Source organism: Podarcis muralis, chromosome 12, assembly GCF_964188315.1.
Source record: "Podarcis muralis chromosome 12, rPodMur119.hap1.1, whole genome shotgun sequence".
Lineage (NCBI taxonomy): Eukaryota > Metazoa > Chordata > Lepidosauria > Squamata > Lacertidae > Podarcis > Podarcis muralis.
The window spans coordinates 35,447,617-35,462,774 of record NC_135666.1 but is presented as its reverse complement, the minus strand read 5'-3'; the positions used below and the strand labels follow the sequence as shown (position 1 = coordinate 35,462,774).

The 15,158-nt window shown below is 40.1% G+C and overlaps 1 protein-coding gene and 2 long non-coding RNA genes across 4 annotated transcripts in view; 1 reads left to right on the top strand and 2 right to left on the bottom strand.

The window, feature by feature from the left end:
- The window catches only part of RAPGEF5 (Rap guanine nucleotide exchange factor 5), a 122,111-nt gene extending 108,110 nt beyond the window's left edge, over positions 1 to 14,001 (top strand). For both annotated transcript variants that reach the window (XM_028750093.2, XM_077937004.1), the window contains exons 21-26: positions 1,730 to 1,820; positions 3,437 to 3,487; positions 3,968 to 4,055; positions 8,496 to 8,560; positions 11,087 to 11,141; positions 11,817 to 14,001. In XM_028750093.2, coding sequence (XP_028605926.2) covers positions 1,730 to 1,820; positions 3,437 to 3,487; positions 3,968 to 4,055; positions 8,496 to 8,560; positions 11,087 to 11,141; positions 11,817 to 11,935 — 469 coding nt within the window. In that variant the 3' untranslated portion in view covers positions 11,936 to 14,001. The remainder of the gene's footprint in view (positions 1 to 1,729; positions 1,821 to 3,436; positions 3,488 to 3,967; positions 4,056 to 8,495; positions 8,561 to 11,086; positions 11,142 to 11,816) is intronic.
- Positions 1 to 15,158, bottom strand: part of LOC144329323 (uncharacterized) — a 349,880-nt gene that overhangs the window by 297,225 nt on the left and 37,497 nt on the right. The window lies entirely within an intron of this gene.
- Positions 6,810 to 12,064, bottom strand: LOC114607165 (uncharacterized). The gene is made up of 3 exons (XR_003709097.2): positions 11,956 to 12,064; positions 10,377 to 10,519; positions 6,810 to 6,914 (listed from the first exon to the last, which is right to left on the bottom strand). It is a non-coding gene; the product is annotated as an uncharacterized LOC114607165 (long non-coding RNA).

Below are 15,158 nucleotides of genomic sequence, written 5' to 3'. Positions count from 1 at the left end.
TCTTCATATCTTCTGTGTTCAGCATGCGGGTTGTAGTCTTAAACAACATTAAACTATGAATCAGTAAAATGCTCTCTTTTTTGCATTCCCTGTTGTTGCTGACAGGGAACTCTTCATGATCCACTTCAATTAGGTACTCAAAAGTTACCAAATGTTTTGTCATCTGGACTAAAACATGGATATGTTGTCTATGTATTACCTCATTTGCTCAGCAATTCTAGTATCAATCAACTTAGTACACTGGCATTCAGTTAAAATACATTTTTAAAACTGTTCCTTCAGATTAGTTAAAGTATACTGTGCATTTATACCCCACCTTGGAAACTTCTTGAAGAGCATGACATAAAACCCTAAAATACATGAAATACATGGAATAGGAATTCCCATCTGTGTAGCTTAGTGTGAAAAATACAACTATTTTATTAACTTGCAGATAAGCAAGTAAAAAAGTATTTCTAGATAATCCATTTATAATGCAGTATACTCTGCAAATGTCACTCATTAAATGCATGAAATCCATCCATTTTTGCAGCAGTGTTTCTTGAGTTGCATTTTCCAAGCATGTAAATTGCAATTTTGTGTTGCTGAGAAAGTGAAATTCTCCCACCAGACAGCACTACCATTGTTAATGCAATTGCTATGTGGAACATAGTTACATAGACAAGCAGGAAGCACCTGTTTGATAATCCAAATGTGACCAAAGGTAGCTAATAAATGATCAGGGGAATATATAGGTTGCACATTAATTAAATTTGTGTCAATAAACAACAAAATAAACTGGAGGTTGCAAAAGAAAAAGAAAAATGATTCAGGATTGTAGGCATATGTGTAAACAACATTGGGAGAGATTTAATTTAGATAAGCTCAGAGCTGTGCTACTAAGCAATACTAATTCCAGGATAAAGAAACAGAAACATGATTGCTTGTTAATGATTGGTAGATTTGAGAAGACATTTGAATCTTAATAATAGAAAAATGAAACATTTGGAAGAAGTATGCCACAGTTTCTAATAAATATAGTGAAACTTCTGTGCTTATTGCTGCACTTGGACTATCATATCTCTGTATTATAATCCAAGATGTGAATGAATTTCAGAGGTGGATTTAGGGGAGCACAGCCAGTTTGATTGCACAGGGCAGTGAACCTCAGGGACAGTGCAACTATTATTAAGAATGGAGTACAAGAAGCAGCCGCTTGGCTCTTCCTCGGCACAAGTGAAATGTGCAAATTCACATGAATGCACAGCCACAAATCTCAGGCTGCAATCGTAAAAATGGGGTCAGGTCCATTGAGCAAGTGGGACTTGCATAGGATTGTTCTATTAGTCTTAAATCCTCAGTTGTTTTTAAAGTCAAATGTCACTACACATACTAAGGGGACTGTCAGTAGGGCTAAAAAATAAGAAGATTGCCTGCATTGTCCCTTTAAGTAAAACAAAAATGGTGTCAGGGCAGCCACAGATCTGGGAAACAGACTGCATACAGGTACAAGAACTCTGGAAGCACCTTTGAAGGGGCTAGTGGTTACATTAAAATTGAGGAACAGGGAAAAACAGTGATTTGGGGGGCATCTTATTGGGCCTGCACCTAATTGGGTCACTACAGAACTTAGTGTTACTATACTTGGAACAGTTAATCTACCATGCCTCTCCACGCTAGTAGTATTAAGACTTTGAATATATAGAAAGTTACACCATGTGCTTGTTTTTTGTATTTTTTATTTTCATAGCTGCAAAGCCCAAAGAAATCTGAATTCATTCTTTGCCATTGTTATGGGTCTCAACACTGCATCCGTCAGTCGGCTTTCTCAGACCTGGGAGGTAATACAAGTATTTTGTATTTAAAATTCATTAAAATTCTTGTTTTAGCTTGCAGCCCACAGGCCAACCTTGGCACACCTAGGAGGCCAATTTGGTTCATGAGGTCATTTCCCCCAAATCACACCCACCCACTCTCCAGCTGACATCACTTGTGACATCAGCTGATGAGCAGGAGGACAGGGTTTAATCATGCAGTGATTGTGTGCCCTGTTCCCAGCAGGGAACAAGATTCTGCAGTCAAGGAAGCAAGATTTAATTTCTGCTCATTAGCAGATGAGTGGGGATTAAAGTGCTAAAGATGTTGACTTAGCAAAATACTGGGGGGGGGGGGGATAGATATATGGATGCCCCATGTGGGGTAATTGATAAAAGAATTGGCTGGATCCCCAGGTCTAAAGTATGGAGCTAAACACACTTTCCATCACGAGAGAGCCCCCAGCAGAGAATTGAAAAACACAAAATGATGCAGCACAGTTAAGCGTAGGAATAATAGTCTGATAGACCTTTACAATAACCTGTTCTAGCCACTTATAGCACTTCCCCCCCCCCCCCACAATAAACAGACCACACGGTTAGTAAGTTTAAATACTTTACTTACAAATGCCAAAGGTTGGATTCGTATGTTGTCTCATGCAGAACACAGGTAGAAATACTGGGTTTACAAAATACAGAAATAGCTCTAAGTATGCGGTCTAAGCATGTAGCGAGCAAACTCAGGCTTGTCCTATCTTGGCGAGTTCACATGAGGAAAGAAAATGAACAAAGGAGAAAACTTAACTTCCTTTCAGGTGAGGGGTGTGACCTAGCTGATTCTAGGAATACATTTCTGTGGTCTTAACCCCTTCGTGCCTTAACTATGCCTAAGCTTGCTAGTTATGTTTGATGGCAATTTCCCACAAAGACCAGAGTTGTTTGAAGGCTTAAGAGGGTATGGTAGAACCCTTCCAAGCAGCTCTGCCCTCCCTTAGAGAGCTGTCTGTAATCCTCAAAGGGATTGTAACAGAGTCTTCTGTCACATGCTCCTGCGTTGTTGTGAAATAGGAGAAGCTGCAACAGGAGTCATTCCCTGAGTTTGAGGGTGATGGAAGAACCATCAGGTCAGCATGGTGCACAATCAGGTACTGAGGGCCCACTTCCAAGTGGTTCCTTTAAATCTTGGGATGACATTGGGAGATAGATGCAGAGGACACAATTCTTCCCTATTTAAAATAATAAAATCAGAAAAGCTAGCTTTCCCCCTGAAACGTAGCTATCCCCACTGCTCCAAGGAGATTTTAGTATCAGTTCAGGCTAGCACTAATATACTGTTGATACGTTTTACTTTTTAAAATGAAATAATCAGAGAGGCCTTAAGACAAATGAGGCAGACAGAGATGTTAGTGAATAAAATGAACACAGATTTTAGGAAGCAATTATAAAAGAATTATGAGAGGGGCAGTCTCAAAATGCAAAAGGATTTGCATCACTCTTAAACATTATTCATGATGAGCAACTTGATTTTTTATGAGTTTTTTTATTATGGCTAGTCACTGAAAGAAATATTAAATACTTTTCAGCATACTTGATTCACCCCCTATCGAATCCCATTCCCTTTGATATTTTTTTGTGTATTGCAGAGAATCCCTGGAAAGTTTAAGAAGCTGTTTGCTGAACTTGAAAGTTTGACAGTAAGTATACTTTCTACAGAAAAGACTTTGATTTCTCCAGCTGTTCTCTTCCAGAGCTTAATGCAGTGATTAGGAACCTGTGGCCCTCCAGATATTGTTGGACTCCAGTTCCCATCAGCGACAGCTGGGATGCCCAATGGTCAGAGATAATAGGTGTGGCAGTTCAACTAGATCTAGAGTTTCATCAGCCCTTGGTTGATGTAAACCTCATCATCTAAAGCTGGGATCCTTAGCTTTTTAGCTTACTTCAGACATATGTAGCTCCAAACTCTCTATTAGCCCCTAGAGTGAATGACCTCTTATTTCACTCAGTCAGTCCTCTTTCTTTGAGAAACATTTATCTGCCTCATTTTCCAAGGAAACCTTTTATATTTAAAGCATATTGAGCTTGTGGGTGTGTAACAGATTACAAATTGCCATCCTTTAGAAAGAGTATTGATTTTCTTCTTTCCTTTCATCGCAATCAAATTGTTTCGGTAGGACCCTTCCTTGAATCACAAAGCCTACAGAGATGCATTCAAGAAAATGAAGTCACCGAAAATCCCCTTCATGCCTTTGCTCCTTAAAGGTAATACAGTTTGTCCACATTAAACATCTTCCTAACATTATGTATGAGTACCAAATGGGTGAGATAAATTTTTAAGCGTATTGCTGCTGTTCTGTGCAGTTTACCAGCGAGTGCAAGGGTAACTGAATGCAGTGCAGCTGTGCATATTGATAACAGATATATGTTGCACATTATGGACGGAGAAACCAAGGATCAAGAAGAGAGATTATGTGCTGACAAGAGTGGCAGCAGAGAGGGTGAATAATGGAACTGTAAGATAAGATGAGACCTAAGATAGCGTCTAGAAACCCTTTTGTTCTTCAGCTGAGAATTCAAAAGTTAGCTTAATAAAAAGCCGTTCTTTTCCTGTTTCTGTCGTCCAATAAGTGAGATGTCCTGATTAAGGAGAGTGCATGTTCAAAAGTAAAATTCCACCCTACTGTAGGCTGGCCATCTTTAATTCTGATAGGTTCCCTGCTCCCCCCTTTTTCTGATGACCCTGAGATTTTGCTGTGCTTTTTTCATGACCGCTGATCTTCTGTTGCACCTTTTGCTGCCTTCAGCCTTGGATGGTGGAGGATAAAATTAGGAGGGCCCATAGCTCAGCTCTACAGAACATGCTTTGCATTCATCCTCAATCTTCAGTATCTTCATTTAAAAAATAAAGAGAGATATTGGAGCCCCACTGCTGGTCAAAAGTGAGCGTACAGATTTAAATGAACCAATGATCTAATTCAGTGTAAGGCAGCTCCGCTTTAAGGCATAACCGCAGCTCAGTAACAGCATGCTTTGGATGCAGAAGCTGCAGGCTTCCATACCTGGTAGGTCTGGGACATGCTGCTTGAGAGCTACTTGTCCATGTTGCAGACAGTACCAGGCAAGATGGACCTATGGACTGCCTCTTCATAAAGCAGCTTGCTCAGTTCCTGCCGCCTCAGGCCTTAACTAGCAATGCTAAGCCAAAATTCTCAGCAGCATGTCTTGCTCTGTTTTGTGCCTGTGATCTTGTAGTCCCTACAGGCTATGTATAATGGATATAGGTCACACTTGGGTGCATCTTTTAACGGAACACATTGCAGTGCCTGCAATTCTGCTGAGCACTCGGCTTCTTCCAATAGCTCTATCCTACGATTTATAATCGGCCTTTGTTTCTGTCTTCTCTAACCACCCCACCCCTCTTTTCTGGAAAGCTATTTGTAGAGACTCCTTTGAGTCACCACGAACGGCCTCGGCTGCCTTTTTCCCTTTTCTGTAGGCAAAGGGATTAAAGCCCTTTGGCATATCTTCATATAAAGAAACATCTCCTTAGCACAATGGGATTCATTGTTCGAGAGTGTTAACATATTGCAACGAAGTCTTTAGTTATAAAGTCATCTTTGAAGAGGCTGTGTTTTAGGGCACAAACTTTAAAGAAGAAAAAAGTCTAAAGGTCAGGGTCAAGGTCAGCACAGTCACCTACAATGTTGTGTGGCTTAAATGGGTTTTGTGAGCCATGCCCAGTTACAGTTGTTTTAGGGTATCTAGAAATTTTACCTCTTTGCCATGACTGGAACGTGCACATACCTGGTATATCTGAGGGTGATGACAACATTTCCTCCTTTGGGTGCCTCATCTTTTTTCATTCTCCTTGGGCACTGTGTGTGTGTGTGTGTGTGTGTGTGTGTGTGTGTGTGTGTGTGTTTCTTTCTGTCTGTGTCTGTGTTAGTATATGCCCAGTACTAAATTATTCTTGAGGCCTGGTATTACCACCCATAGCACTCCTGCAAAGAAGTCTGTCCCTCTTGACATTTCTAAATTGTTGGATTCTGTGTCCTCTTTGACGTACCTCCATGATGCTCCAAAAATAACCATGTCCCACTGCTTTTCTCCATCCCACCAGGTTTCCATTTTGTAAGCTGTTTCTATGCTCTATTTTAGACCAGTCCCCTCAACTTGCCCATCTTCACTTGGAGGCTTCTAGCATTAGCGCAGGAATGCATTTATCGTCTTGTCTGTCTCTGCAGATGTCTTTGGGGCATATGTTTCATCACCAGAGTGCTTTGGCTTCTTTCAGTGTACTTCCAATGCCTAGTTCTCTGGACAGTTTTTGAATATTTTCATCCTCACTTCTGGAGGATGGTTTGTCCCAAACTGGATGCTTCTCATCTCCTATCGGCTTTTCCGCAGCAGTCATTTTAAAAGCAGCTGTGCCTTTTTTCTTTTTTATATCAAGTGCTTTCCCCCTCCCCAGCAGCCTTGAATGGGCCCTCCAAGGAGAAGTGTGGGAGGGAATTAACACCTTTTAAGTAAGAGTAAGTAAAGCAGGTGTCGGAAAGGAAATTTGAAATAACCCCTTTCTTAAATAGGTAAAAAGTACCTCAACAACAATACCCCTTTTTAAGTAATTGAATTTCTACAGCAAACTCTGTTGTTTCACAGACAGTGCTTTTGAAAATCTCGCTGATTTTTCAAATATTTAATAAAACACTGTTTTGCTCTTTACAATACAGCTCAGATGCAATTTTCTGCTCCACTGAATTTATCCAGGCTCATAGTTGTTGGCAGCAAAGCAAATTTCTATCCTTTTTTTTTTTCATTCTTTCTCCTCCCTCCCTGTTCCTCATAAGGCTTTTACTTCAGTCTTTAAAGTTTTTTTAATAAAAAAAAAAGCACACTTCAGGCTTTTCAGCGGAATGCCTTCTTTATTAGCATTGACAGTAACAATTTCACCTTCTCCATTTTGCCTTAGTGACAGGGCAGGCAAGGCATTGCAGCGGGGAGTGTAGAATACGCAATGTTGGCACCTGAGTCTAGGAGGTGAGGTTGACAGAAAGCACAGCAGTGTGGAAAGAGTGGAAAAGTGAGCATCAACCAAGGCATCCTGTTTCAAAGGGACCAGTTCTGAAAAGTTTAAGAAAGCAAAGGAACGCATTAGTGGTCTTGGTATTTTCAGCGTTGCAGCCCTTTGTTTATGCTAACGTCTGAAGAAAAATCCAATAGGAAGTAGGTAGCCGATTGATGCTGTTTATATTGTACTGCTAAATTTGTATATGTGGGTGTGTTCCTTACCAAAAAAAAGAGAAAGGGACCACCCTTCTCTATAAACAGGTATGCCCGTTTGTTCACTCCGACCCTTAACCAGAAGAAGAGAGCCAGTGTGGTGTGGTGTGAAGAGCAGTGGACTCATAATCTGGTGAACCGGGTTCGCTTCCCCACTCCTCCACATGCAGCTGCTGGGTGACCTTGGGCTAGTCACACTTCTCTGAAGTCTCTCAGCCTCACTCACAGAGTGTTTGTTGTGGGGGAGGAAGAGAAAGGAGATTGTAAGCCGCTTTGAGACTCCTTAAGGGGAGGGAAAGGCAGGATATCAAGTTCAAACTCCTCCTCTTCTTCTTCTTCTTCTTCTTCTTCTTCTTCTTCTTCTGCTGCTGCTGCTGCTGCTGCTGCTGCCATGTACAGATGTGCTCTTTAGGGTGCTAGGTGGCTTCTTTCAGGATAGTCAGCTTTTGCCCAGAAGCCTCAAGCTACTGATCTTATAAGTTGGACAAATTTCCTGTTTGTTTTAAAGCAGTGGTTCCCAAACTTTTTTTTTGGCCATGCCCCACCTACGCATCTCTACAATCCTGATCCCCCCCCCCCCGCCCGGTGACATATAATTCTTAATATTCAAAAAGTGAACGCCTATTCGCATGGAGGAAGCCTGAAAGACCATTAACTTGGTCTAACACATTCTCGAATTGCCCCCTTTAAAAATCAAATCGTCCCCTGTAGGGTGTGTGCCCCACGTTGGGAACCATGGTTTTAAAGTAAGGGAGATGTGTGCTTCAGCTGTGGAGAGGGGGGAAGAACACATATTTTAAAGGACTGAAAAAGTCGAAATTCACACATTCTGGTTTCCTAGATGAATTCTTCAGCAAATAATGCAATAATGTACAGAGGGTTGTAGAGTTGGAACGGACCCCAAGAGTCATCTAGTCCAACTCCCTACAGTGCAGGAATCCCAGCAAAAGAATCCCTGACAAATGGCCATCCAGCCTTTGTTTAAAAACATACAATGAAGCAGAGTCTACCACCTTCTGAGGTGGTCCATGCCACTGTCAAATCGCTCTTATAGTAAGAAAGTTCTTCCTAATGGTCAGTCAGAATCTCTTGTAATGTAAAAAAAAGAGAAAAGTACCTAATGTGCATGATTTCATCAAGAAATTGACAATACATGAACTTCTGCTTTTCCAATACTGTTTCTCTCCCCCGCAGTTCTTTAAAATTTGAGGCTTTCCCCTTACTCAGAGTTTTTCACCGATCAGTTCAGAGAAAATCTTAAGAAGAATGGAACACTGTGTTACATTACTGTCACCATTTCATGCCATGTAGCGTAAAAATGGGGGATATTTATTTATTATATTTATTAAATTTCTATACCACCCTTCAACCAAGAATCACAGTGCAGTTTACAAATTTTCATGTTTGTCTTGTTTTTTTTAGATGTAACATTTATACATGAAGGGAATAAAACTTTTCTGGATAACCTTGTTAACTTTGAAAAGCTGGTAGGTAACATTTTCTGTTTTTAAGTCCAATATTGTGGCAGGATGGAAGGCTTGCTACATTGTCACTTATCCACATTCCATTTTTTAATTTTTTTTGGTTAATTCTAGTTTTTCTGAATAGTGTTTCTTTAGAAGCAGGGATACTGTTTATTCCTCATTTGATTCTGCTTTCCATTGAGAGTTTCTACAATAACAGTAGGATAATGAGCTTTTAAACAAAGGTTCAGCTAGATGCTATTTTATTATATTTTCAAAGATTGGACACAAGATTAGTCCAATAAAAAAATGAATCTGCATAAGAAAAAATCATAATATAAATTCCAGTTTGTTGTTTTCACTAGTGTCAGGTGATAATATTTCTTGCAGACTTTGGGTTGCCTGTCTACAAGCGGAACTGCATATTGTGTTGTGATATTTTGGGCCGGCGTATTTTTAATTTATTACATTTATATTACAATTTTTGTCTGCCAATGAGCTTATAAAATAGTATCTGCATTTAATTAAGTACTTTCTTGCCCAAATACATTTATCTCTGACTACAACTTTATTGATCTCTCTTTGAAATGTGTCACATTAGCACGAAAAGTAAAATAACCCTTGATGCACACATTATTGTGACTTTACCCCCAGCATTTAGGTCTTCAACATACTTAGCAAATTTTACTGCTGCTGCTATCTTAAGAGGCAAATCTGCTGCAGGGCAGTAGGGTGTCACAGATAAGAAGGTGGCAAGCCAACAGTTCTACCATTAAGCAAAGGTTGTCTTAACGTTCTTTGCAAGAGGGGGAAGCAAGATGGCTGGTGTGGGGAGCACAGCCTGCAAGAAAGCATGCTCCCAGGTGTGCCGTATGGCTAAAAAACAGGATTAGTTATTGAGAGCAGGGCACAACAATGGAGAAATCAAGTGAAAGACACATTCTTTCATCCTGCTCCCAGAGTAAAGGGACCCATGACCGTTAGGTCCAGTTGCGGACAACTCTGGGGTTGCGGCGCTCATCTCGCTTTACTGACCGAGGGAGCCGACGTATAGCTTCCAGGTCATGCTGCCAGCATGACTAAGCCGCTTCTGGCAAACCAGAGCAGTGCACGGAAATGCCGTGTACCTTCCCTTCCGGAGCGGTACCTATTTATCTACTTGCACTTCTTGGGGTGCTTTCGAACTGCTAGGTTGGCAGGAGCAGGGACCGAGCAACGGGTGCTCACCCTGTTGCGGGGATTCAAACCGCCAGCCTTCTGATCTGCAAGCCGAAGAGGCTCAGTGGTTTAGACCACAGCGCCACCCGCCTCCTGCTCCCAGAGTATAAAGGGACAAAAACTGAAGACTCGTAGCTGCTTCGAAGTTTATATTAATACGAAGTTTATATTAATGGCATGTTTTTGCACCAGGCAGAAAACTAGGAAGAGCTGCTCTCTTGAATCTCAAGGAGGAGCCTCATTATGAGTTCTTGGTGGCTTGTCTGGCAAACAGGGCAACTTCAGAGCCATATTATCAGAAATATGATTTGCACATTGGTAATCTGGCATTTCCACAGAGCTATTCCATTCAACAGCATTTTTATAACTCACAACTGTGGCATGATCTATATTATGCCAAACAAAACAGGGGCTAATTTTTTAGTAGGCAATCAGTTTTTCTTCTTTGGAAGTTAGGCAGTTTGTGCTTTTATATATATATATATAATATCACTAGTGAGAGCTAATTTCAGACAGGTTGCTTCAAGTTTAGCTACTAAGAATTGTTTGGGTCTGGTTGAATGTCTCCTCTGCTTATATTGCAATTGTGATCAAATAATAATTGCAGGAAAACGTTATGGACCAAGCCCTCAGCTGGAGCAAATCAATGTAGCTTCATGAATCTATGCCAGTTCAAATCAGCCCAAGATCCAATCATACATGTGCAATGAAATTGGAAAGGTTTTCCTCTCTCTAATCGGTGCAGCCATCTGTGACCTATATTGCCTAAGAAAAGAACAGCATAGGAATGAACTCTTTTTAAATAACTATTCATACTCAACTATTGCAATCCCAGAGGCATACTGGGTAGAATGTTTTCTCTGAAGTTAAGAATTCTCTTCCTTCTTATGTCATGCCATCTAATCCCCATTTAGATAGAAGCTTCATTCATTTGAATGTCATTTCACTAATGGAAAAAATGTGGGGCCTGCCTGGATTGCTAGTCATTTTTGTAAACAATGCTGATGTTAACACACACATACTGAATTCTTATACCACAGATACATGCAGAATTCAGATAATTTCCCACTGCTCCTGTAACGTATCAAAGCAGCCCTGAATCAATGCTTGAAGTTATCCATGATAGCTTTCTCTTAGAAGATCTTACATTTTCACATCCCCCCCACCAAAAAAAATCTGGAAATGGGAAGAGAATATGGCTTGCCTCCCATGCTAAAGGAAAAGTTATGCCTGCTCTTCTTGTACAACTACCAGAGTAGCTTTTTTTGTAATATATATATATATTCTATTGGATTAATATTCAGTGGTGCCTTTTGTATATTATCTTCACAGCACATGATTGCAGACACAGTCCGGTCTTTGAGGCACTGCAGACACAACCAGTATGGTGAGTAAAGATTTCTCTCTTTAGCTAACCTTTGAACAAATATAAAAACCTTCCTCATAGCAGGTCTCTCTGACCAGCCCATATGACAGCAATAAACCATTTTTTGCCCAAAGCAACAGAGACTCATGATGGGCATCTTAAAGACTATTCACTGTAGCATAAGCTTGAGAAATACAACTGAACCAGTACATCTGGCATTTACATACACCATTGTTTATTGTTTGTTGACTGCTTAGAAATAATCCAATGAATGAACTAAAAGGATTTATGCTGAAAAGGGATCAACTTTCTTGTTTGATGCAATCTTTTTTATGTTCATATTTTCAATTTTGTTCATATTATTCATGATTGAGGCTATTTGTCTGAGTTGATAGACCTTTTCTACACATATAGAGAATGTATGCACAGACAAGTTACTTGCTAGCTTAGAGGTCATCTGAGGAGAGAAGATCTGCAGAGCTAATCGCCTTAGGCCCAGGTGAAATTAGAAGTCTTTGGAGAGTCACCATCCTCAGCCATATCTGTTTAATTGATTATCACAGTTAGTCTGGAAATAAACTTCTTCTTTTTTATTTGAAATGTTGACGCCTGTAGTTAATTGCATTTTGGGCATGAGTTCAGGGGGAAGAAGCTGTAAAGTAACTGATCTCATTCATTCGTTTTTCGTTTGTCTAGGAAATGAAGTTCCCCAAAAAGAACATCAGGAGCTGAAGCCCTACGTCCATCACTTGCACATCATCGATAACCAGCAGATGTTGTTTGAGCTTTCTCATAGGATAGAGCCTCGCGTGTGAGTTCACGCAGATTCACATACCTGCAGCACTTTCAATTAAGTGAATGTTTATGCCAAGCATGTTGCTTCCCTTGGAGAGAGGTGAATACTGAGTTTTATCAGTAGCTGATGCCATAACAAGCACAGCCATCTCTTGCAAAGCAGAAAGAGGAGCTGTTCGCACCAGCCTTCTGGGATGAGAGAAATGCCATATCCATTCAACTACAGACGGGGAAAGAGAGAAACAGCATTCTTCATATACAAAGACTTGACTTCTTAAAAAAAAAAAAAACCTTGGTCCAGAGTAGCTTTCAATTCAGACTCTTATCAGTGTTAAATTGGGGGAAAAGAAACATTGTGTCACTATGAAGAAACGTTTTAGCAGGCAGCACTGTGTGAGAAAGGCACTCATAATTTGCCACACACGGATGCGCCTCACTAATCATTATAAGCTGCCAAAAGGATTGTTTGTTGCCAAAAAGAAAATAGATGAAAACAGAGAAAAAGAAGTACGTACTGAAGAAAAAGAAGTACGTAAACTTTCCTGGGATATGTAGCAACCACTGCTGCATGAACATAAAGAATGACAACTTGTTAGAGCACAGCATACAGACTCATTCAAACAAATTGTAGAATTGGACAAGCAGGAGGTGATACTTCATTTTAGCAGCCTTCCCTTCTGAATGTGTTCCACAGCATAAAGCAAAATTTCACACTGTTAAACTGTTTGCAGCAACAAGTGCAGTGTTTCTACACGGGATTGAGTAGCAGAGTGCACAGTGCTTTCTTGAATGTTTCTCTCAGCTTTTTTTTTTTTAGTTAGAACTCCCTTTCCAATTAGTCTAATTTAGATACTCAAACTCATGAGCCAACATGCTTATAGTTTATTACAAAAGGAATGCAGTATGCTTTACTCCTTGATATCTGTACCATAAGATTACTGCAGTTGCCTTTAGATGGGTGTAATGTGACTTCTAAGCAGTGGTTAAGTAAATAAGCAAGAATCTATGAGATTGCAACAACCAGCAGCTTCCAATAAGGGGAAAGACCTCAATTACTCTTAGGTTAAATGTCACAAAAGCAAAAACATCTGTAGCTCAATATTGGAGGGGTGTTCTGGAATGTTTGCCAAGGGCATTACTTACACTGCCAATGAAAACTTTTGCTAATTGAAGTAGCTCCTTTACCTACCCACTCAAGGAACTAGATTTCTGTAAGAGTCTTATGGGTCTCCAATAAAATTAGCATACAAAACTACCTGAGGGAAAGCTGGAAGAGCTACTAAGTGGCATGCCCATCAATCGTTATTATTAAGACTGAAAATGATAAATACTTTACAGCTAGGTGAAACCTAACCTGCTGTGAGTGCGCACACTTCATTCTTTTTCACTTTGAAAGACCAAATAGACCTAAGGGCTTATCCACACTATTAGTTCAAACTTTCAAGCTGTGGGGCTTGAATCTGACAAGAGGCACCTTTTCATATTGTCTTGAGAGTAGTCAGTTTTGGTTCATGTGGGTGAGAATCTCCTTGAAAGTCAAGCGCTCTTTTTGGAATCACAGTGTAGTGCAGCATAGCAGAGGATCAACTATGATGGGTCCTATCCAACAACTTTTTTGACAATTCCATAGCCACACTTCTGGCAGAAGTATAGCTCTCTAGCGAGGGAAATGTGATACTCTCTGGTGCAAAACTGGTTTGTTGAAGATACCTGACTCTGATGCTTGCAGATTTCTTGGGCTATATACTATCTTCTTTCAACTCCTTTCTCAAAAGCTTGTATCAAAGGGTCACAGCCTTTAATGTCAAAACATGAGTCAAAGGTGAACAAAGAATGACAGTAAAGGGTTGCAAGGATTTGCCTAGTGAGTGTGATAAATACGATGCAAAACAATGCATTTCACTGTGAAAAATCTATTTATATGCATCTTTATACAATATACTGTTTTATAGCAGAAATGGGAACATACTTCTTGTGATACTATGCCAGACAGGAGATACTGTGGGTAAAATGTATTGTTCTTTGAAATGTGAGTCTACTAAAGCAAATGAATCCTCCTTTTTTATTACAGCTGCTAGGGTATAATCATTCAGGAACTTTTTTCTGCACAATCTCCACCCCAAGGGATTGTGTCCTATTGGAAGAGAAATAAAATCAGCTTTAAGTGGTAGGGTTTTTTCAGCAGGATGGAGATTCTTTCCAATGCATTTTGGCCTCCCCAGTATGAAAATTGTGGAAATACTGTACAGTGTAATGTAAAGACAAGAGGTTTCAGAATTGTAACTATATTATGAATATGCTATACATGTTCTCCTGGCAGCTGCTTTTTTTAACCCAGTAAAAGGGAAAAACTGGCTGCCCTTTGAGTAAATATTCAGTATGCATTTATGTAGGTGGTTGCACATGTTAGAAACAATCCAGATAACCTATTTAGGCATATGAATGGAGTTTTATATGAGGTTTTCCCTAAAGCAACTCAGCTGAAGAGGCAAGGATTTTTTAAAAAACCGAAAAGCAGCTTGTCTCTTAGGCAGTGGGATTTGCTATGACAAAGAAAAAAGAGAGCTGTTGGGCTGCATGCATTATTTCCAACCGCATACATGTAAGTAGCTTTATTTTAATTGCAGTTGTTGTAAATAACCCCTTTTATGCGTATGAGGCTAACTTGGGGGTGGGGAACTGTCGGGCCCAATTAGTCTTAGAAGTTATCAGTTCCTCATCTGTGGTGTTGAGCCACCAGACCTTCAGGTAGTAGATCTAAACATAATAAAATGAGGTTCTCATGCCCATGTTTGCCTAAAAACACTAATGCAGAGGGAACATTGTAAGAGAGAATCAGGACATGGTTGCAAAGTTCATAGGTTATCATATATCACCTTGTCGGAAAAGTTCCCAAAGGCAGGATATAAATTTATGAAATCAAAACAAACCCTTCCCACACCTGTTATTCTTGTCAGCAAAATGCCCCTGACATCCATATGTGGGTTTTGAGACCGTAAGAAGCTTGACTGTGTGAGTAAAAATGGACTGGGGGGATTATTTGATTGATACAAGACTAGTTAACATCACACCCCACTTACTAAATCTTCACTTGTTAATGCCACCTTGCCCACACATATACATTGACTAGCATGTGTTTGCTGGTATAATGCACAGATCCTACCACAGTTAATCCTTTTTTCTTTTCTTTTTTTGCAAGGCAATAATGTATTTTCAGCTCTGGCTTCCTTGTTCAGTTGCTGA